This window comes from Orcinus orca, chromosome 2 (assembly GCF_937001465.1).
Source record: "Orcinus orca chromosome 2, mOrcOrc1.1, whole genome shotgun sequence".
Classification (NCBI taxonomy): domain Eukaryota; kingdom Metazoa; phylum Chordata; class Mammalia; order Artiodactyla; family Delphinidae; genus Orcinus; species Orcinus orca.
In genome coordinates, this window is record NC_064560.1 from 85544280 (window position 1) to 85566547 (window position 22268).

General features: G+C 50.2%; 1 protein-coding gene across 2 annotated transcripts; it reads right to left on the reverse strand.

Moving 5' to 3' along the window:
* Window positions 1–1004: 1004 nt before the first annotated feature.
* Window positions 1005–4188, reverse strand: ISLR (immunoglobulin superfamily containing leucine rich repeat). Of its 2 annotated transcripts, none has more exons than XM_012535383.3 (2): window positions 3889–4188; window positions 1005–3059 (listed from the first exon to the last, which is right to left on the reverse strand). In XM_012535383.3, the coding sequence occupies exon 2, from the start codon at window positions 3049–3051 to the stop codon at window positions 1765–1767; it is 1287 nt and encodes a 428-aa protein (XP_012390837.1). In that variant the 5' UTR covers window positions 3052–3059; window positions 3889–4188; the 3' UTR covers window positions 1005–1764. The 2 variants fall into 2 exon arrangements, with proteins under 2 accessions (XP_012390837.1, XP_049562448.1); XM_049706491.1 differs by lacking the exon at window positions 3889–4188 and adding an exon at window positions 3257–3408.
* Window positions 4189–22268: the final 18080 nt, after the last annotated feature.

A 22268-nucleotide genomic window follows, 5' to 3' on the forward strand; every position in this document is an offset into this window, starting at 1 on the left:
CAGCACAGGGGACTCGGCACCATCCTGCTGCTTTCCGTCGGAGGTGCAGTCATCCTTGACATGTGCTCTGGTGACAGCAGCTCAGCAGGAGCTGCAAGCTGACTGGGGGGATGGGGAGGTGCTCTATGTAGAAGGAGGAGGAAGCGGGGCTGGCCAGCCTCCAAGGCTCACAACTGCTACCCCACGTTCCTTGGCCTCCCTGCCTCCACTTTGCTGGGCTCAGCAGTTCTGGGGGCTCTAGTCAGAGGCTTCAGAGCCTCTCTCATGGGGTCTTGTCCCTATGCATAGCACCATTTGATCAGGAAAGGGGCAGGGATAAAGGCAGTAGGGAGACGTGTCTCTGACCCAGCACAGGTTCTACGGTCTCCAGGTTCTGACCCCATCCTAAGAGACCCACAGTTTGCTGCCAGGCCCTCCACCCCTCAAGTCAGTTCCTGATCCCCCTGCTCTGTGAGGAAAAGACTTTCCTCCAGGAATACTATTTCCTCTTTCTGGAAATGTGGGAGGAAGTACCATTCATTTCCTCTGGCTTCTCCTTCAAATATGTTCTCTTGTCCTCAGTCTCTCTGGGTCTTTCTCTTTCCTTCTCACCCCATCCTACATCCCCTCTCTCCTCCTTTCTCTCTCCCCTCCATCTTGCCTTGCCCATCCCCGCTTTCCTCACTGTTCCCTAACATCTCTTCCCGGAGCAGGAATGGGAAGAGAGGCCACAACCCAGGCACTTGATTTCCCCCATGCCCCCTCCAAAACACCTCCTTCAGGCCACTGCTCAGGGACCCCAGGGAAGCCTTTGCAGTGGTTGTCAGGCTCATGCCCCCATTTGTGCCGTGGGCTAGGTGGGGGGTGGAGGAGAGCATCTGCAGCTCAACCCAGCCCTGAACCCACCACCGGGCCACCCCTCCCTGCCTCACAGGCCCCAGAACATGTGGACAGGCAGGCTGGCTGTCCTTCCAGTCCTATCCTCCACCAGGGGCCCCCTAGATCCAGACAAAACACCAGGCAGATGCAGGGGAGCACCAGAAATGCTGTTTATTTCTCTGCCGCCCCCAGGCTGCCTGGTCTCTCTGGAGGGGCAGGCTACAGATGCATACCTGGAGAGGAAGACAGGGCAGGTGTCCAGGGTGGAGGGGCACACTGAAGGAGGAAGGGTGAGGAGATGAAGGACATTCTGGACACTCCAGTCCTGTCTGAGATGAGGGCAGAGCCTCCCAAGCCCCCAGGTCGTCAGAGAACGCCAAAGGTCAGCAGGAGCTCAAGCAGGTCAGAGAGCCTCAAAGCCACGCCAGCCACTTCCGCTACATCCTAGTCTCCTGTGTCCTGTCTGCTTCAGCCTACCTCCCTGCCAAGCCCCAAGCCCCAAGCCCCAAGCCCCGCCCATAGCCTCCGGCAGCTTGTCAGTCCCAGTGCCCAGAATTCCATCGGTGAGTCCCCCCCACCCAGCTTGGTTAGGGCGCCGCCCTGTCAGCACGCTGCCCCGAGAAGGGAGCATGGCATTGTTGTTAGCAGCAATTAGCACCGTAGACGGTGAGTTACGGGGTCAAATTCTGTCCTAGTCACTAGCTTTGAGCAAGTCTAGAAGTTGGGGCAGTGAGTGTTCCAGAAGAGATGAGAAAGGGAGGTAGGAAGATGGGAAGTCCCCGATGCAGGCTTCGAGAGTTGCCGAGCCCAGACCCCTGCAGCACTTGTAAGGGACGGCTGCAGAGTCAGGGGCAGGAGTCAACGAGGCATTGGGCCTCCTCCAGCCCAGCCTGGGTGGGGGTGGGGCTAGAAGGCATTGAGGAAGAGGAGGAGGAGGCTCTGGCCCAGCAGGAGCAGCCCTGGGGGCTGCTTCCCAGAGACCCCTCCTCCTGCTGCTGCAGCCTCGGGGCCCCCAGTACGGCTGAGGTAGATGATGACGACGTTGTCCTCAGGACCCGACGGCTGCACCTCATTGTCAACCGTGTAGCAGCCCTTACCCTCGGCCGCTTTGCCGTGGAACCTGCGCCCCAGTGCATCCTCGCCACCCTCGCCTGGTGTGGCCAGTGCCACGTTCACTGAGCTCTCCGCACTGCCCAGCTCGTTGGTGGCCAGGCAGCTATAGGTGCCCTCCTCCAGCTTGCCGAAGTCGGGGATGAGCAGGCTGCCATTGGCAAAGGCCTGAAAGCGCGGCCGGCTGCTGGCTGCCAGGACACCGGGCAGGGCACGCCCATCGGCACCCACGTTGGGGCTGGCAATCTCCACGGTGCCGCCGGGCGTCTGGATGTGCCAGTGAACCTGGGGGGCTGGCTGCCCGTCCACGTCACAGTGGAGCGCCAGCACGAAGCCGGGACGCAGCTCGGCGCCGTCCTGGCTGGGCTGGTAAGTGAGCTGCACCGAGGGTGCCGAGCAAGGCAGCGGCAGCAGGCGGTTCAGCCGTGTGCCCTTGAGCACGTGGGGTGAAGTGCAGGTGATGTTATCCTGCTCTGGGATGGACACAGCAGTGGTCAGGGCCCACGTCTTGAACCACACGATGCCACAGGTACAGTCGAAGGGGTTATCGTTGATCTGCAGGTGGGACAGTGCGGTGAGCGGCGCGAAGGTGCCCTCTGCCAGCGTGTGCAAGCGGTTGTGATTGAGCTGCAGTGAGCGCAGGGCGCGAAGGCTGCGGAAGGCGTCGCGGGGGATGAAGGTCAGCTCGTTGCTATCCATCTTGAGCAGCTGGAGGGCGCTGAGGTTGTTCAGATCGCTCCAGGCAAAGTCAGAGATGAGGTTGTGGCTGAGGTCCAGGCTCTTGAGTTGGCCCAGAGGGGCCAGGGCACCAGCGGCCACCCTGCGGATCTCATTGTGCGCCAGCCACAGCGACTGCAGCAGGGGCACCTCCCTGAAGACGCCCTCTGGTAAGCTCGGCAGCCGGTTGGCCGACAGGCTTAACGTGGTCACGTTGGCCGGGAAGCCGGGTGGCACGGCCTCCAGGTCACGGTAGGCACAGTCGGCGATCTGGAAGCCGTACTTTTCCCCACAGTCGCAGGGCTCGGGACAGGCCTGCACCAGGCCCACAAGGACCACCCAGCACAGCAGACGCAGCTCCTGCATCCTACCTCCTGCAGAGAAGGACATGCCACCAGGGTGACCCCGAGGACACGCAGAAGGCGCTCGTCCCTCTCAGCACCCTGACCCAGAGCTCTTCCCCATCAGAAGGACCTGCCAGCATTATCCAGCTAAGACCCAATACCACCTAGCCCACCACCCCCATTCTATAGGAGGGGAAACTGAGGCCCAAAGAAGGTCCAGGACTTGCCCGAGGTCATGCAGTCAGGAGCAGGTGAAGACCGGACGGAAGAGGACCCCAGCTCCTTCTCTGAGCAGAGAGCTCTCCCTGCATCGGCCAGCTCCGAGCTGACTTTATGGCTTGAGATCTGTTTTCCAGCCACCTCCTCCCCCCAGCACTCGGCAGAACCTCCCTCCTGCCCTCCCACATCCTGGCCGCAGTCCCTCCCACTAGAGCCCCCCATAGGTATGCTTTGCCCCGGCCTAGACAAGGCCCCTTGTGCAGTGCACACCACCCCCATCCGCCCCACCCACCGCTCTCCCGTTCCTACTGGCCCGTGACCACAGCAGACACCAGACCCTTTCTACAGAATCACACCCTTGGCCTATTCGGTTCAAACTACGCCAGGCAGCTGCCTAAATAAACCCCTGCCAGGACCTGTCAGCTGGCTTGGGTGAGGCCAGTGGCTCAACCCAAATACTGCTGAGATTTCCAGGGCTGCGGTTGTTAGAGGGACTGAGGCCCCCTGGACAGACCCAAGCAAGGGATTGTCCCAAGCACCCCAAACCAACAGGAAAGTGCCCAGGGGAGCCCAGGCCCTGTGCCCGGCAGGCTGCCCTCTCCTCCCACTGGCCCTTGGAGCCCTCTTCCAGCTGGCTTACCTTCAAACTACTCTTTCTTAGTCAAGCAGAGCCTCTTCTAAGATGGGACCAAAAAAGCAACAAAGGAAGAGTTAGCCCTGGACGGTCTGCAGGGCCAAGGGAAGATGAAGATGCTGGAGGAAGGGGCAGCCTGGTCCCTGCCCCACCTTCAGTCTGCACACCTGGGCCTGCCCTTTCCTTATCCGAACAGGGTGCCTGAGACCGTCTGCTGAGAGGAGGCTGCAGGAAGGAAGCCCAGGCAGCCCGTATACTTCCTCCTTCCAGCAAAACAACTGCTTCTCTGCAGCAACAAGGACCCGTGTTTCATAAGTGACACCAGAAACTTGAGGGGGAAAAGATGCCAAATTTTTGGATTTTTTTTCCTCTCTCGCTCACTTTTAGCAGCTTCAACTTCCTTAAAGACACAGCACTAGCTGGACAAGACCCAAGAAAAGATGTGGCCAGAAGGATTTTTATGGGGCGAAGGGTGAGAAACTGAATCCCGTGGAAGGTGGGAGACGTCTAACCTCACTTTGAACAAAAAAAAAATGCGCGGGGGTGGGGGGCATTCTCCAGGCTGAGACGGTGTGAGGGATTGTGTGTACACTTGTGTGCACATGTCTGAGTGTGGGTGTGACATCTCTATGTGCAGATGAGCTTGTATGTGTGTTTGTGTGGATGTGGGTGTGAGACCATGTATGGGTGAATTTGTGTGTTTGGAAATGTTTGGGTGTGTGTATTTGTGTAGTGTGAGGCTGAGTCTTTGTGTGTCTCTGTGTTTGTGTGGGTGTATGTGAGTCTGTCTGTATATTTGGGCGTGTGTGTGTGTGTGTGTGTGTGTGCATGTTTATGTGTAGAAGTGAGTGTGCATATCTGTGACTGTGTGTCTGTGTGGGTGGTGGGTGTGTTCCAGTGAAAAGCTGAGGCCAAACTGTATAAAACACCCACGATGCTCCGAAGCCTCAGTAAGAAGCCAAAACGTTAGAGATGTTTTTGTAAGAAAACACATCCTCCTGGCCCGCCTGTGTCAGGCCTGCCTGCTGGCTCTGAGGCTGGGCTGCCCTAAACACATGTAATCCCGGAGGTCCCCAGGCTCCAGGGCTCCAGCCCTGGCTCCCCACTGGGCTGGAAGTGGTGGGCGGGTGGGAGGCAGGGGTGTGACTGAGCTCCAAGCGGGTAAAAGAAAGCTCCGGACAGGAACCAGCTGGGCTTCAGTTTCCAGACCGGGATTCTGAGACACTCAGGCTCACAGAGATGGTTCCATCACCCAGGACTACCCACCTGGCAGCCAGGTGAGGTTGAAGGACATCGCTCCATTTGGAATAGTCTCTTTGTGGCCTCCCAAGTGCCTGAAACCCCACCTTAGGTGCCGCCTGTCTGGGGACGCAGCGTCGCTCCCTGGGCTCTGCTGTCCCAACACTAGCATCCTCCAGGGAGAGGATACTTGTGTCCAGTTCTTTGTTTTTTTAAATTTTATATTTTATACAGCAGGTTCTTATTAGTTACCCATTTTACACATATTAGTCTATATATGTCAATCCCAATCTCCCAATTCATCACACCACCACCACCACCCTGCTTTCCCCCCTTGGTGTCCATAACGTTTGTTCTCTACATCTGTGTCTCTATTTCTGCCCTGCAAACCGGTTCATCTGTACCATTTTTCTAGATTCCACATATATGCATTAATGTACGATATTTATTTTTCTCTTTTTGACTTATTTCACTCTGTATGACGGTCTCTAACTCCATCCACGTCTCTACAAATGACCCAATTTCGTTCCTTTTTATTCCATTGTATATATGTACCACATCTTCTTTATCCATTCCTCTGTCAATGGGCATTTAGGTTGCTTCCATGACCTGACTATTGTAAAATAGTGTTGCAATGAACACTGGGGTGCATGTGTCTTTTTGAATTATGGTTTTCTCAGGGTATATGCCCAGTAGTGGGATTGCTGGATCATATGGTAGTTCTATTTGTAGTTTTTTAAGGAACCTCCGTACTGTTCTCCATAGTGGCTGTATCAATTTACATTCCCACCAGCAGTGCGAGAGGGTTCCCTCTTCTCCACACCCTCTCTAGAATTTATTGTTTGTAGATTTTCTGATGTGCATCCAGTTCTTGTTTCATGTGTATATATTGTATTTCTCTGACATTAATAATAGCTTTTTTTTGAAAGCTTCATTCTATCTGCATTGCTGGTTTCTTCAAGTTGCATTTTTTTTTCTGTTAGCTTACTTATTTGGAACTGTCTTTCCTATTAGAGATTTTCTCAGTTAATTCACTTGACATAACTTTATTCTCATGTGTTTAATGGGAGACCCCTCTGCTAGAGAGGAAGCCTGCTCAAGGCAGACATCTTGTCTCCCCTGTTGTTGTTAACCCCTGGCACAGAGAGGATGCTCAGTAAATACCCCTTGACTCAATGAATGGGTGAGTTGCGTGGGCCTCAGCTGCCAGAAATGAAAGCACTTTGGAGGTCACCTTCTCCACCCCCTCATTTTAAAGATCAGGACCCTGGGCCCAGACCGGCTTCCTCAGAACAGGACATTTTAAGAATATTTCATACAATGTGGGAGACCCACCCTCTGTCGGGTGAGTGAGCACGTTACCAGACTTCCTGGGGGTCCTTTCACCCCCATTCCCCATCATCAAAGACCTTGATGGCAGCCCAACACTAGGCTGCCCTTGGAATCCCATGCAGAACAGCCGGGGGTGGAGGCAGGGGCGAACGGGGTGGTGCTATGGCAGGAGAAGCAAGAGGGACCTGCCCACCCAGGCAGAACTGAGTCTGCACACATTGGTCACTGACAGCTCTTCCCCATCTGCCCAGATCCCATCACCTCCTGAGGGTGCAGTGTGCCCCACCTCTACCAAGAAGGACAATGGGACAAGGGCCGTCAGGGTCCAGTGTGCCTCTACCGAGAAGCATGGTGTCCTCCAAGGTGCTTCACAGTGGGCCACGCAGGGCCACTCCCTGCTGAGCCTGAGAAGCGGTGGTACAACTCCAAGGACTGGGCTTTTCAACTCCTAGGCAGCCACCCCCCACCCCCACCCCTCGCTCTCCCTGCACCATCATCCCCTCATCGACTGAAAGTTCTTCCTGAAAAGCCCATCCCACAGGAGATAATGCGAGCAGGCAAGGACACAAACTGGAGGTCGGCTCCCCTTCCTCTTCCCAGCCGGAAGCTCCCTGTGGACCTGGAGATGGGGGTCCTCGGTGAGTATATGGATACCTTGACGGTCCCCAGATCACAGATGGAGGCCCAAAGGCCTAGGGCTAGAGAGCTTCTCTCAGACCCTAAAACCCCTCCACCATCCCTGGATCCTCAGCAGCCCTGCAACGGTGGAAGGGAGAATTAGGAGGTGGAGGAAAGGAGTCAGGTCTGGGAGCCCATCCTGCCAGCCCCATCCTGGCTCCTGTGGGCCTCAGGGTAGAGTGACCAACAGTCCTAGGATGCGGGGCTTTCAGTGTTAAAATCCAGACAGTCCCAGGCCAACTGGGACAGTTGATCACCGTAGCAGGGGAGGTGGTGCTCACTTCTTCCCACAGAGTTTTTCTTTCTGCTCCCCCTTCCCCAGCCCTCCGCAGGAGCCCAGCCCTTTCTCCTCCCATTCCTCCTGCCTTCCCCTCCCACCAGGGCGGCCAATCCCTTTCCTGCTGCAGAGGCTCAGCCAGCCTGACTCCACCACCCCAAAGAGGCCTCACTCCAGCTGACCAGGGGTCCACGTCAGCTTTTCCTGGAAGGCAAAAAAAGATCCTGGAGAGAGAGAGAAAATAGAGTGAGAGGGACAGAGCCCAGCACAGAGGGAACTGGAGAGAAACCGAGAGACTGAGAAAAGGGAGACAGAGATGGGGGAAGAGAGAAAGAGAGCAATCACCGACAGCCAGGGTTAGACCTGAAGGTAGAGAAAGGACGACACAGAAAAGGAGATGGAGAAAGAGGGTCCGCTGGGCCCTGAAATTGGCTCTGAGAAGAAGGAGACCGTTGGTGCTCAGATGTGTGGCCAGCCGTGGTTGGGGGCTGTTGCCATCATGCGGAGAGGGCAGGTTGGTCTTGATTCCAACCCCACTTTCCCTCCACACAGCTTGCTGGAATAATTGGGAGGAAGCTCAGTGGCTCCTGGCGGGACTTGGTGAAGCCTGTGGGTCTCCCAGGAGGAAGAGTCTTGCCTGTGCCATTGAGAATACAGTTTCTCTGTCCTACGTGGGAGTCAGATGAGATGGTCTGATGTCCTTCAGCCCTGATGTTCTAGAATTTCTAATGCCTACCTTCACACGAGGAGTGTGCGTGCACTCGTGCGTTCACGCACAATCATTTCTGTTTGCACGCACGTGAGCCTGTGCTGATTTTCCATATGTGCTTGTTGGTGCACGCACACTGCGGGTATGTGGGGACAGCTCGAGCGTCGGAGCGTTGTGTGGGCTCCCGAGGCTGTGGGTAGGGCCAGCAGGCCAGGCCCCATCTCCTCCCCTGCATCGGCCTCAGCCCAGAGGCCCCAGCCCAGGCAGAGCCGGCCTGGTCCCTGGCTGACCCTACCGTGATGCCCTCACTCCCGTTTCCTTTCCCACCCTCCACCTTCCTCTCCACACACCCCTCCCCTTCGCTCAGGTGTGAGGGCCTCTCAGCTCTTCTCCAGTCTCAGTTCTTCAGAACTTGGAAACCAGGAGGTGCCTCTCTGATCTGCCCCTGGCTACTTGTCTGGCCCCATCTCCACCCCGCTAACGGTGTCCAGCCTCACGCATCACCTGCTCCCACATTGGGGGCACTGCTCTCGTTCTTTTCTCAAACTGGACTCTGTAGGGCTCACTCCCTCTAGTCTATGGAGATTTTCAAATGCCAGCTCCCCAGAGAGGCCTTCCCCAACCACCTTACATAATCAGCCTTTGTCACTCTGTCCCCTCACCCTGCTTTATTTGTCCCTCTTCCTTTTTACATTTTTTTTGCCATGCCGCTCGGCTGGCAGGATCTTAGCTCCCCGACCAGGGATTGAACCCGGGCCATGGCAGTGAAATCGCCGAGTCCTAACCACCGGACCAGTGGGGAATTCCCCGTCCCTCTTCCTAACACTTACCTCTGACATATCTGTGAGTGTAATTCTTGTCCATCTCCCCAGTCTGAATATGAGCTCCACGTGGGTGGGCACTTTTCTGTTCACTGCGATACCCCCAGTGCCTGCCAAAGGGTCAGCCACTTAGCGGGTGCTCGGTAAATAGTGTTGAATGAATGAATGAAGGAAAAGACCTCCAGTCTCCTAACAGGAAGCCTCTGCCCCCCGGCCCTCCTCCACCTGCTCAGGGCCTCCCCAGCCCCTCCCTTCTGTGTGGCACTGCCCTCTCTGTCACTGGACACTCTCTAGCTGGCATTTCTGGTCCCTGCCGCCTAGTACCATCCTCACTGCCCTCTCCTGACCTTTCCCTTAGTTCGCAGGGGCCGTTTTCAGCAGCGGCACTAACTGCGGCATATTTCATTGCAATTATTTTTGTTCTTCTGCCCGCCAATCCCACAATTTCCAGAAATTCAGACCTCGGCCACACACCCAGGGCACATAGCAGATTTCTAGTTTTCAGCCCCACGCCTTCTCAAAGGCTAGGGGTGGGACTGGGGAGTGCTGTGAATGAGTGAGTCTTTGAATTAAGGTTCTAGACTGGGACCAGAGATATAAGGTCAGGATCCCAGTCCCTAGGTAGCTATGGTGCACTGGAACAGGCCAAGGCCACTTGTTAGGGGTCAGCTTGAAAGGCCAGGATTAAATGCAGGTGTAGATTTAGAGGGTGGGGCGGAGGTAGGTTAACACCATGTATGAAGCAGGGTTTGGGGTCTGAAATAGTAGCAATGGTCCCCATGCCTTGTTGGAAAGTGCAGTAGAGGCAGTTGGCAGAGGACTACAGAGTAATGCAAAGAGACAAAAGGAGAAATAGGGAGACAAGGGCAGAGAGAGAAAAAGAAGAGAGAGGGGAGCAGGTAGGGAGGAGACATGAGAGAACAGGGGTGGGAAAGGAGGGGCCAGCCAGGAGGAGTGTGGAGCAGCTCACCGACAGCAGAAAGCCCTCAGGACACCCGCTTCTCATCAACAGGCCAGGCTGCAGCGAGATTTCCATGCTATGCTGCTCCACACCAACCTGCAGAAAGAGGTTGCAGTCAGGGCTGCAGGCTTCTCCCAACCCTGAGGGGCTTCCTAGGGTGTACAAGTGGGGAGCACCAGCTGGAGATGGAGGGAGGAGAGGAGCTCTGGCCAAGGCTGCTGACCACGGGGAGGCAGGGTCACAGGGCCACGCTGACCTCGGCCCAAGGCTACCTCTCAGGGGAAGACAAGGAGACAGGAGGCCAGTCGGCCTGGGCAGGTGGCATTGGCTGCAAAGACCTCTGGGAGAAGGCCAGGCAGAACAGAATGCTGCACAGCATGGGGTGTAGGGGTTGAGAGAAGGGTGTGTGAGCTGGGGATCAGGAAGACTTAAGGGAGGAACTGGGAACTTGAATACTTTTCATAACAAAGTAAAGAATGCAGGCTTCCCTAGTGGCGCAGTGGTTGAGAGTCCGCCTGCCCGATGCAGGGGACGCGGGTTCGTGCCCCGGTCCGGGAAGATCCCACATGCCACGGAGCGGCTGGGCCCGTGAGCCATGGCCGCTGAGCCTGCGCGTCCAGAGCCTGTGCTCCGCAACGGGAGAGGCCACAACAGTGAGAGGCCCGCGAAAATCAAATGGACAGAGAGGGGCTTCCCTGGTGGCGCAGTGGTTGAGAGTCCGCCTGCCGATGCAGGGGACACGGGTTCGTGCCCCGGTCCGGGAAGATCCCACATGCTGCGGAGTGGCTGGGCCCGTGAGCTATGGCCGCTGAGCCTGCGCGTCCGGAGCCTGTGCTCCGCAACGGGAGAGGCCACAACAGTGAGAGGCCCGCGTACCACAAAAAAAAAAAAAAAAAAATGGACAGAGAGGCTTAATACAAAATACTACAGTCCTCTGCCTCCCACCCTTCCCTCCCCCATCCATTCCCCAGAGGCGACAACTTGGGATGTTGTCTGTTTTTAGTTCTGCTGTGGTTACACATATCGGGCCTGCCCATAACATTTGCAGGACCTGGGGCAAGGGTACATTTGGGGATGCACGTAACATATGTCTAAATATTTAAAAGTTGTAAATCCTGCAAGCTACATAATATGTTCTATTCTCCTACCTTTACAAATGTCCCTTCATTACCACTTGAAGGCCAAGTTCAACTTTAGAATTCTTGTACTCCTTGGAGTCCCAGCCTAGAACTAGACAGGCAGGCAGAGGACCCCCCACCTACAGCTGTCCTATTTCTCTTCCCACCCCAGGCTCCATCCTGTATCACGAGGGGCCCTAGGCATAGGGAAGTGAACACCACAGCCCTCACACCCAAGCTCTGTCCACATTCCCTACCTCCCTCGAACTGACTCAGGCCTAAGGGTACACACACCCTGGTGTAGTTCTGCCTGGGGAGGAGTGGTCAGGGTGAAAGGTTTACAGAGGCCCTGGAAGCAGGCTCAGGCCGTTTTATTTGGGCAGAGAGTTCCATGGCCCCAGCTCCAGAAGTTGGGGTGTAGGATCTAGGTGGAAAAGTCCCCTTGAAAGGCATGTCTCAGGTAGGAATGCCAGATAAAATACAGGACACCCGGTTAGACAACAATAATTTTTTAGTATAAGTGTGGCCCCAATATTACATGGGACATACTTATACTGAAAAAAAGCCTGGCACTGTAGGCTAGAGTCAGGGCCAAGCTCTCTAAAGCCTGGGGCTCAGGGCTGGGGCCCCACTGCCTGGAATGAAGTGATATTGACCTGCATAAATCTAAATTATATGCATAGAATACCTTGTCTTGATACAGAAACTTTTAGACAATATCTATGACTCTTTGCTATGCGTTGAATTGTATTCCCCCCAGAAAGCTATGTTGAAGTCCCCCAGTACCTCAGAATGTGATGTTTGGAAATAGGGTCTTTAAAGAGATAATCAATTTAAAATGAAGGCATTAAGGGGGGCCCTAATCCAATAAAATTGGCGTCCTTATTAAAAAAAAGGGACACAGAGGGAACACCGTGTAAAGACACAAAGGAGGATGCCTTGTGAAGGTGAAGGCAAGTATTAGAGTGATATCTACAAGCCAAGAAACCCCAAAGGTTACCAGCAAACCCCAGAAGCTAGGAGCCATAGAGCGGGTGTTCCCTCACAGTCTCGGAGGAACCAGCCCTGCCGACACCTTGGTCTCAGACTTCCAGCCTCCAGCACTGTGAGACAGTAAACTTCTGTTGTTGAAGCCACCTGGGTCTTGGTGCTTTGTTGTGACAGCCTTAGGAAACGAATACGCTCTTCTACGGAAAATCACGTTTTAGCTCACTTATATGCTCCCATTCTTCTCTCCCCCATTCCTCCTGAGTTTTGCTAGTTAAAATAGTTTGGGTTCTTCTATCGGTTACATTTGCGCTCTAAACGCTGCATCTTCCTTCCTCCTCCATAGAGTGGAGACACCATCTAATGCCTTCCCGCTATATAAAATGAGAAATTTACCGCTCCTATCTCTCCTCTTCCCCTCCCCCCATTCATCTGCCTCTCAACCTGTCTGTAATAGTCTTACATTTTAAAAGATGATAATATTTAAATGCTGTTTTGAAATCATAATTATGACAGTTGCATTTTGTCCTTAGATCGGTTTTAAAAGTTAAAAAAATCAATGAACCAATATTACTATGAGTATAGTCCACTGCTGAGTGAAGGAATATGTACCCAAGGATTATATTTCCTTCCCTTCCGATCCAGTGTCGTGAGGCCCAGGCCACTCAAAGGGTGGTTAAGAATGCATCAAGGTCGCATGTATTCAATTTCCTTAGGCTCCATCAACTACTCGAAGGCTTGCCATGTTTTCATTTGCTTTATATTTGGGTGATGGCTGTTTTGTACAGCTTTTGATTTTCCTGGAGTTTCTAATTGCTTTCTTTATTCTTATTGTCAAAAGAATAATGTGCCTTCACCAAATCCTAAAAATGACCCAGCTTTGTATATGTCTCCTTGTGCTGACGTTGCCTCCTATTAAAAGCCCCTGCTTTCCTAGTGCCTCGCTTTATTGACATACGAGCTTCTTCTGTTTATTTTTGCTTTTCAAGCAGCTGGAAGCCCTTTGAAACCCTGAAGCCTTGTCAGTTATAGATCCCAGAATGAGGCTGGGCTTGAGAGGGCGTGTCATCAAACAGCCCATTTGAAGCTTCATGCTCCACCCCGATACTCCAACATGAAGTTCCCTCTGGAACACCATCAACGCTAGGGAACTTTCTATTCCAAGGAGGCCCATCGCTTTGGAGAAGTTTGAGGTCCCCTTCTTGGAAGAACTCCAACCATCATCAGTGTGTTTTCTGGAGCCCTTTGCCCAGTCCCAGCTCAGTGACTGCCCTCAGGAAATGCCCGGTCTCTTGGTTTATCTTTGTCTTCCCCCTTCATGAGGGTCTCACATGAGAGAAACCTAACTGTCCACCCGGGAAAATGAGAGCTCTTCACTGGCTCTTCTCCCTACCACGTCCCATTGGGCACTTTGGTCTTTTAGCCCATGAGGCCTCCCTCCCAAGCAGAAAGGCTGGTTGGGGGTGGGAAGGGGGCAGAGGGGAGATGGAGGGCACCTCGATTCACCGGCTCCTCTTTAAGGTGTGTGAGCCATTAGGCTGAGGGTTACCCCACATGCCAGGGTGGGGACATTGTACTCAGAGGCAGCAACACCTACACTTGAAACCCTATCTTTTCCAGGCTGTTTCTCTGATGATTCTAGAGAAGAATCCTCCAGTTTAGGGCTGGAAAGGGGTTTGAAAAAAATTAATTAATTATACCCCTGTTTTTAACCTTTTTTTTTCCTACTTGAAAAAAATTAATTAATTATACCCCTGTTTTTAACCTTTTTTTTTCTACTTGAGGCAGGAATTACCAATGATTTTTGATTATTACCAAAAATCATATCTACCATTCTGTATCTACCATGTGCCAGACCCTTTATACAAACCATCTCCTTGCAACCACACAAAAGGTAGGTATTCTTTTTTTTTTTTTCTTTTTTTTTGCGGTACGCGAGCCTCTCACTGTTGTGGCCTCTCCCCTTGCGGAGCACAGCTCCGGACGCGCAGGCTCAGCGGCCATGGCTCACGGGCCCAGCCGCTCCGCGGCATGTGGGATCTTCCCGGATCGGGGCACGAACGCGTGTCCCCTGCATCGGCAGGTGGACTCTCAACCACTGCGCCACCAGGGAAGCCCCAAAAGGTAGGTCATTTTATTGCCCATTCTAGAGAAGGGACCACTGAGGCTGAGGTTAAGGAATTTGTCAATGTCCCCTTGCTTAGGAAATAAGGGGACCAGAGTTCAAACCCGCCTCTGTCTGGTTCTCAAGGAGCCCAACAGGCTGGATTGGTTGTGGCTTCAGCAGGAAAGGGGAGGATAAAAAGACATGAAGGTGGAATTTGACCACAATGTCAAGCCCCCAGAGGGCCAGTGGGAGGAAGGGAGCCAGACCCAGCCTGCCTGTTGGCTTTTCTCTTGTGGATACCTAGGAGCCGGTGCAGAAGCTTGGATGTGAGCGCTGCAGGATAAGAGCTGGGATTTATGAATTCAGCATCTGGTGCAGATGAGATAGATTAGAAAGGGGGAGAGAAGGGGAAGGGGGGTACAGGGAGAGTTGTTAGAAGGCTGTGTCAATCGCCCAGAGAAGAAGCAGTAGGAAGGCGGGAGCAGTGGAGTGGGCAGGGGTGAGAGGTGGTGAGGAAAAGACCAAATGGGCCACAAGTTGGACCTGGGGTGAGCAAAGGGGCTTTCCCTGGGCTGGCAGAGAGGGCAGTCACTGCTTCTGGGTGAGGTTCACAAAGGGATGGTGAGAGGGAGCAACTTAAGCAGTCCAGAGACCCTCATTCATTCATTCCACTCTATCTCTTGGGCTCCTGTGATAAGACAGTAATGAGCCAGCTTCTGGGGACAGAGAGCAGGCGATGAGGTTGACAGCAGGCTGCCTTCATGGAGCTTAGGGATGCCTCTGAGAGAGAACTTTCTGAACAAGAGTTCTCCGCTCCCCTCCCCCATCCCTTCATTGACTCTGAGAATTTTCAGGGCTGGGGGTGTGAGCTTCTGGGGGAAGGGCGAGTCTGGCTGATTCCCTTTCCTGCTCTTCCCCAAACACAAGCTGACTCTTTACCCAAAATACGCTCCAAGTCACGTACATTCCCCAGGGCCCTTTCCACACCTGTCCCATTCTCCGGTTTCACTGGGGGACTTTCCTTTATGTTTTCTTTTTGTCTCAATTCCATTCGAGGCAGTTGTGAATGTCCATCAAAATGACTGCTGTAAAATGTTAAAGTAATGAAGTAGCACTATTCATCTATTAAAATGGCTGAAAAAGGAACATTGTTTAAAACTCTAAAATTATCAGGTTCTAGCTGGGATGCAGAGCAACTCATACATTTCTGGGGGAATGCAAAATGGTACAGCCACTTCGGAAAACAATATGGGAGTTTATATTTACTGTACAACCTATCAATTCTACTCTTAGGGTTACTCAAGAAAAATAAAAATACATGTTCATACAAAAACCTGCATACATATGTTTAAAATAACATCATTCATAATCACCCCAGACTGAAACAACACGAATGTCCATCAGCTAGTGAATGAATTAAAAGAAACATCAGGGGTATATCCGTAATACGGAGTACTTCCAAGCAATAAAAAGGATTGAACAACTGATACGCACAACATGGATGAATCTCAGAAGGATTATGCTGAATGACAAACAGGACGACCAACTTTTTAGAAAGACAATCCAAGACAGCTATGCCAGGCCAGACCAAAAAAAGAAAAAAAATTAATAATATAATATGTAATAAATAGACACAGATGAGCTATTACTTTTTAAATTTTACTATACAAAGATAAAAATAGGTGCTTATTTGAAATTATGTATCATTCTGTATTGTTTACTTTCTGCTACATAAATGCTATTATTTAAACAAAACAATTAATAATAGCAATTAGTGGTAATTAATAGTAGAATTAATTGACATATGTATGAGAAAAAATAATATTTTCATACTCTTTCTATCCTCTGATACAGCAATTTATTTTAACTTTTAAACTCTATTATATATTTAAATTTTATAGACTAGGGACTTCCCTGGTGGTGCAGTGGTTAAGAATCCGTCTGCCCCAAAAGACAACCCTCAGAATGGGAGAAAATATTTGCAAATGAAGCAGCTGACAAAGGATTAATCTCCAAAATTTACAAGCAGCTCATGCAGCTCAATAACAAAAAAACAAACAACCCAATCCAAAAATGGGCAGAAGACCTAAATAGACATTTCTCCAAAGAAGATATACAGACTGCCAACAAACACATGAAAGAATGCTCAACATCATTAATCATTAGAGAAATGCAAATCAAAACTACAATGAGATATCATCTCACACCAGTCAGAATGGCCATCATCAAAAAAATCTAGAAACAATAAATGCTGGAGAGGGTGTGGAGAAAAGGGAACCCTACTGCACTGCTGGTGGGAATGTGAATTGGTTCAGCCACTATGGAGAACAGTATGGAGGTTCCTTAAAAAACTACAAATAGAACTACCATATGACCCAGCAATCCCACTACTGGGCATATACCCTGAGAAAACCAAAATTCAAAAAGAGTCATGTACCAAAATGTTCATTGCAGCTCTATTTACAATAGCCCGGAGATGGAAACAACCTAAGTGCCCATCATCGGATGAATGGATAAAGAAGATGTGGCACATATATACAATGGAATACTACTCAGCCATAAAAAGAAACGAAATTGAGCTATTTGTAATGAGGTGGATAGACCTAGAGTCTGTCATACAGAGTGAAGTAAGTCAGAAAGAAAAAGACAAATACCGTATGCTAACACATATATATGGAATTTAAGGGAAAAAAATGTCATGAAGAACCTAGGGGTAAGGCAGGAATAAGGACGCAGACCTCCTAGAGAACGGACTTGACGTTATGGGGAGGGGGAAGGGTGAGCTGTGACAGGGCGAGAGAGAGTCATGGACATATACACACTAACAAACGTAGTAAGGTAGATAGCTAGTGGGAAGCAGCCGCATGGCACAGGGATATTGGCTCGGTGCTTTGTGACAGCCTGGAGGGGTGGGATAGGGAGGGTAGGAGGGAGGGAGACGCAAGAGGGAAGACATATGGGAACATATGTTTATGTATGACTGATTCACTTTGTTATAAAGCAGAAACTAACACACCATTGTAAAGCAATTATACCCCAATAAAGATGTTAAAAAAAAAAAAATAATCTGTCTGCCAATGCAGGGGATACGGGTTCGAGCCCTGGTCCGGGAAGATCCCACATGCCGCGGAGCAACTAAGCATGTGCGCCACAACTACTGAGCCTGTGCTCTAGAGCCCACGAGCCACAACTGCTGAAGCCCGTGTGCCTAGAGCCCATGCTCCACAACAAGAGAAGCCATCATAATGAGAAGCCCGTGCTCCGCCACTAGAGAGTACCCCGCACGCAGCCACGAAGACCCAACGCAGCAAAAATAAATAAATTTATTTTTAAAAATTTTATAGACTAACTATTGTATATTCTTAAGATACATACATGTAACACTTCTAAAAAAGGAATATATAAATGTAATAGTATCAGTTAAACAGATATTACCTATATTTAATAAAAAGTAACGACATATTTCCTTCTATCCCATGCTATGGTGGCATATTTTTACTCTTTCAGCTTTCTTTCCCAGTAACACCTCTCTGAATTGCCTGCAGCCTTTATGACATCGTTCTTTTCCTTTATGTAGTGGTAAAATGGAATAGAGACAAATGTACACTTTGACCTGCAGCTCTGCTTTTATCAAGCCCGCACTACACTGGTTCCTAGTGTCAGCTCAATGTGATGACATCGTGCTAGACAGCCTCTCAAGAAAAGTGTTTGAGACTGGAATACTTAGGATTTAACTTCTTAGCATCAGCAGAGTTTTAGACTTGTAGGAATTAATCTCCACCACTCCAAGAATGCCCATGCTCTTTGTAGGTATAGGCTCGTTTGGGGAGACTAGCTGTTTGTCAATCAGGTCTTTTGTGTCCATAAATTCCTCCTGTAAGCTCTCCATGTCTAAAATGTCCATCATTTTAAAACATCTTGAAGCACATCAAATGTCATTGCAAGTTAGACCCCATTTCTCAGGAAAAATGGCTTTAAAGCACAGAGGCAATTTGAACTTGTGAAATTGAACTTGGATTTCAAATAAGTGACAGCAAAGGAATCGAGAAAGTCCTCTTCAACTTGGCTGTCCTTTACTGATGATAAGTTTTTGAGTTCTGAGGCAGTCTTACTTCCAAGAAATGAGTCATTTTTTTCACTGGATGAGTTTTTGTCCAACCTACACCTGAATGGAACTAGTCAGGTGCCCTCAGTTCATCCTTTTCTGCAGTCTCTTCAAAGATCATCAAACAATTTTGGAGAAATGGCATGTAGACTTCCATTTCACAGTAACCCCTTTCTCCACTCTCATGCTCAATGTAATTTTTTTTTTTTTTTGGCCAAGCCAAGTGGCTTATGGGATCTCAGTTCCCCGACCAGAGATTGAACCTGGGCCGTGGCAGTGAAAGCCCAGAATCCTAACCACTAGGCAACCAGGGAACTCCCTCTCAATGTACTTCTAAGTTAGAGAAGGACATCCTTCTGGTCCCACACTTGGAAAATATTATTTTAGAGCAAGCCAATGTTTTGTTTTTGTTTTGTTTTTTTTTTTGCGGTACATGGGCCTCTCACTGTTGTGGCCTCTCCCGTTGCGGAGCACAGGCTCCGGATGCGCAGACTCAGCGGCCACGGCTCACGGGCCCAGCCGCTCCGCAGCATGTGGGATCTTCCCAGACGGGGGCACGAACCCGTGTCCCCTGCATCGGCAGGCGGACTCTCAACCACTGCGCCACCAGGGAAGCCTGCAAGCCAATGTTTTAACATCTATTCTATAAGACATCTTGTAAGCATATGTCTAAGGAGGCTATCTCCTTCTGCTTCTATAAATTAAAAATGTCATTAAGTGCTTCTTCATGCTTTCAGGAGATGGAAAAGTGACCTAAAATTTCATTATGAAAATCTCAATATCATAGGTAAGCAAATCAGATCTCTTTTTAGCAGTGTTATGTAAAAGGTGTGCAGGACATTTAGCTGGTAAGATTTTAAAATTTTTCTTTGGTGAGAAATTTTTCTTTGGTTCATAGACTGAATGGAATTTTCCAACATTTACATTTGCACCGTTTGCCAATATGCAGACAGATGAATAAAGTTAGCATTTGGGTAAGATAACAATCTTTTGTTTCATATAATCTGTGATTTCTCTAAGATCTTCAGAGAAACCCAGAAAACACTTTAAAACTCTATCTTTCAACTCAAAATACCTTGGAGCTTGGGAGAACCTGTTTCGGTTGCCATGTTCAGTGCGCCGCTTGATATGCTACAGAATGTGTGCTTGTGGGGACAGCTTACAGAATCAGTTCTGCCCTGCAAAGGGCCGACACATCTGTTAAGCAAAATTTCCCGGGCTTCCCTGGTGGCGCAGTGGTTGAGAGTCTGCCTGCCAATGCAGGGGACACAGGTTCATGCCCCGGTCCGGGAAGATCCCTCATGCCGCGGAGCGGCTGGGCCCGTGAGTCATGGCCGCTGAGCCTGCGCCTCTGGAGCCTGTGCTCCGCAATGGGAGAGGCCACAACAGTGAGAGGCCCACGTACCGCAAAAAAAAAAAAAAAAAAAATTTCCCCATTTGTTTCCCCAAAGGACATTTTCGTCACAACCTCTGAATCAGGAAATGTAACTTTACTTAGTTTCACAAGGCAATCGAGAAAACAATACAATAATCAGAGTTCATTTGTGTGATGTGCCCAGTCTAATTCAGTGGCTGCTGTGTTCACTTGAGCATTAGTGTCTTTTGGGATATGAAAAGTTTTGATTGACTTAGAAGTACCTGTCTCATCCGAGACTTGTAAATAGATCCCTCCCTCCCCAGCCAGGCTGCTGCACTCAGCCTGTAAGGTACTCCCCATTGCAAGGACCACAGAAGATCATCTCTTGGAACAAAACAAGAGTGTGTCATCTCCCCAAACTAGAGCTGGGTTTCAGGGTGACTTTCCTAGACTGATGCACAGCTGGTCAACTGTGTAGCTGGAAAGGTAGGAGGTGATGCTGTAATCAGTGTAGCTGCTTCTGGGCCTTACACATGACGGAGAGAAGAGGATTTCACTAACATAGTATCCTCAATTCTCTGCATGGGGGAGGTGGGCAGGGAGAGTGAACAGATGCAGCTACTGGAATGCAGCCCACATTCATGGAAGAGGGAGCACGTTGGGTGCACAGATCAGTTGCACCTTTGTCATCAGTTACCCGTGGGCAGGCCTCTCTCTGCTCCATTCAGCTGCTCCTCCCCTAACATCCCACTGGGGAACAAGAAGATGCTCTGTCAGAGTGAGTTGGACCAGGCAGAGGTCAGCTGTTTAGAAACAGGCTAGGCCACCAGACTACAGGTTAGCTACAAGTGAGGTCAGTGGGAGGAGAAAAGTAAACCCCAGCCTGCGGGCTGATCACAGAGAGCCCACACCAGATGACGGGGAAATATCTCTTGCTGTTAGTAATTACATTGTCTCTAGCTGTTCTAGGAACAGCTCAGAGAAGGAATAATCAGCTAAAATGGATTTAAATGATTTTTTTTCATTTAAATAGTCTCATTTAAATCAAGTAAAGGGGAGAGAAAAAAATCCATCAAAATTAACATCAGAGCATAAAAATGCATGGAGATGGGTGTTTGCAAAACCTCTCCGTGGGGAAAACCAGCGATTGGGGATGTTTAGTGACTAGGGACATTCATGTGTGCTCAAATTGCTTTGGACAAATATACTTTTTTGCCACAGCGGAATGCTGGTTCAGTTGGACAATGTCATTTTTCCATGCCTCTCAGAGTTACAGACACCAAGGAGCTGGTGGAGATGTGGGATTTGTCAGAGGACAGATATGGGATCCAGAAATAGTCCAGAGCCAGTCAAGAGAGATGAAAAGATAAACAAGGCCTGACAAAGCCACCAAGGGAATGGGGACTTGCCTTAGCAGCAGCTCTGGGGGAAGGGTGAACAGATTTTAGCCCACGGGGCTTTGTCAAGAGCAGCTGAGACTAACAGACCAGCTTCCTGCCTCAGTCACTAGGTTGGGCCAGGCTGCTCCTGAAACACACGTATGCAATCTAGTTGCAAGAAGTTGGAGACGGTAAACATGGAGAAAGCAAGGCAAAGGTGACAGGGAACTCAAGTAAGTGGCAAAAATGTTTGCATCTCTAGCTATTGTTTTGGCTTTATTTGAGACTGCCATCATTAACCGTGTGACTCCACTGTTGTCACCCAGTCACTGTCTCCTGCAGGAGCAAGGACTTTAGAGATCTTCTTCCAAACGATGTAGCTCTTTTAAGTAACAAAATTTCCCACTCTGTGACTATGCATATTTCCAAGGTAGAGGATATGTTTCCAGATCTCTGGTAGTTACAGCTGTGAATGGGCAGAATCTAGCTTCTAAGGAAAAGAAGGACGAGGGACCAGGCACCAGGTCTCCCAGCCTCCTTCTCTGTCTCCTGAGTTGAGCAACTGTTTGTTCATTCATTCATTCATTCATTCATCCATTCAGGAAACACATATTTAGTACATCATGTTTCAAGAGCAGTCTAAGTTCTTGGAAAGAAAAGTAAGGGGACTATTCCTTCTGCCCTTAAGGAGTATACCTTCCAGGTTTCTGATGTTATCCAGGATTTTGGTCTCAGCAAATGATGACTGTATCTTGTCAAATAAATGCAAATCCATGGGCTTCTCCAGTGGCGCAATGGTTAAGAATCTGCCTGCCAATGCAGGCAACACAGGTTCGAGCCCTGGTCAAGGAAGATCCCGCATACCGCGGAGCAACTAAGCCCATGCTCCACAAATACTGAACCTGCATGCCACAACTACTGAGCCCGCGTGCCACAACTACTGAAGCCCGTGCGCCTAGAGCCTATGCTCCGCAACAAGAGAAGCCACCACAATGAGAAGCCCACGCACCACAATGAAGAGTAGCCCCCACTCACTGCAACTAGAGGAAGCCCATGCACAGCAACGAAGACCCAACGCAGCCAAAAATAAAATGAATAAATTTATTAAACAATAAATAAATAAAATATGCAGTTTAAAAAACACACACACACACAAATCCAGACTTAGGTAAGAGACTTAGATAGAGACTTTAATTAGAAAGACTATTGCAATAGGGAGAACACTCGCATCTCAGAAATCTGCAAACGTATTAAAATCAAACAGAAAAAGGGTTTTCTTTTATAGGGTAGAGGAGAGGCAAGTATAGATAAGCATA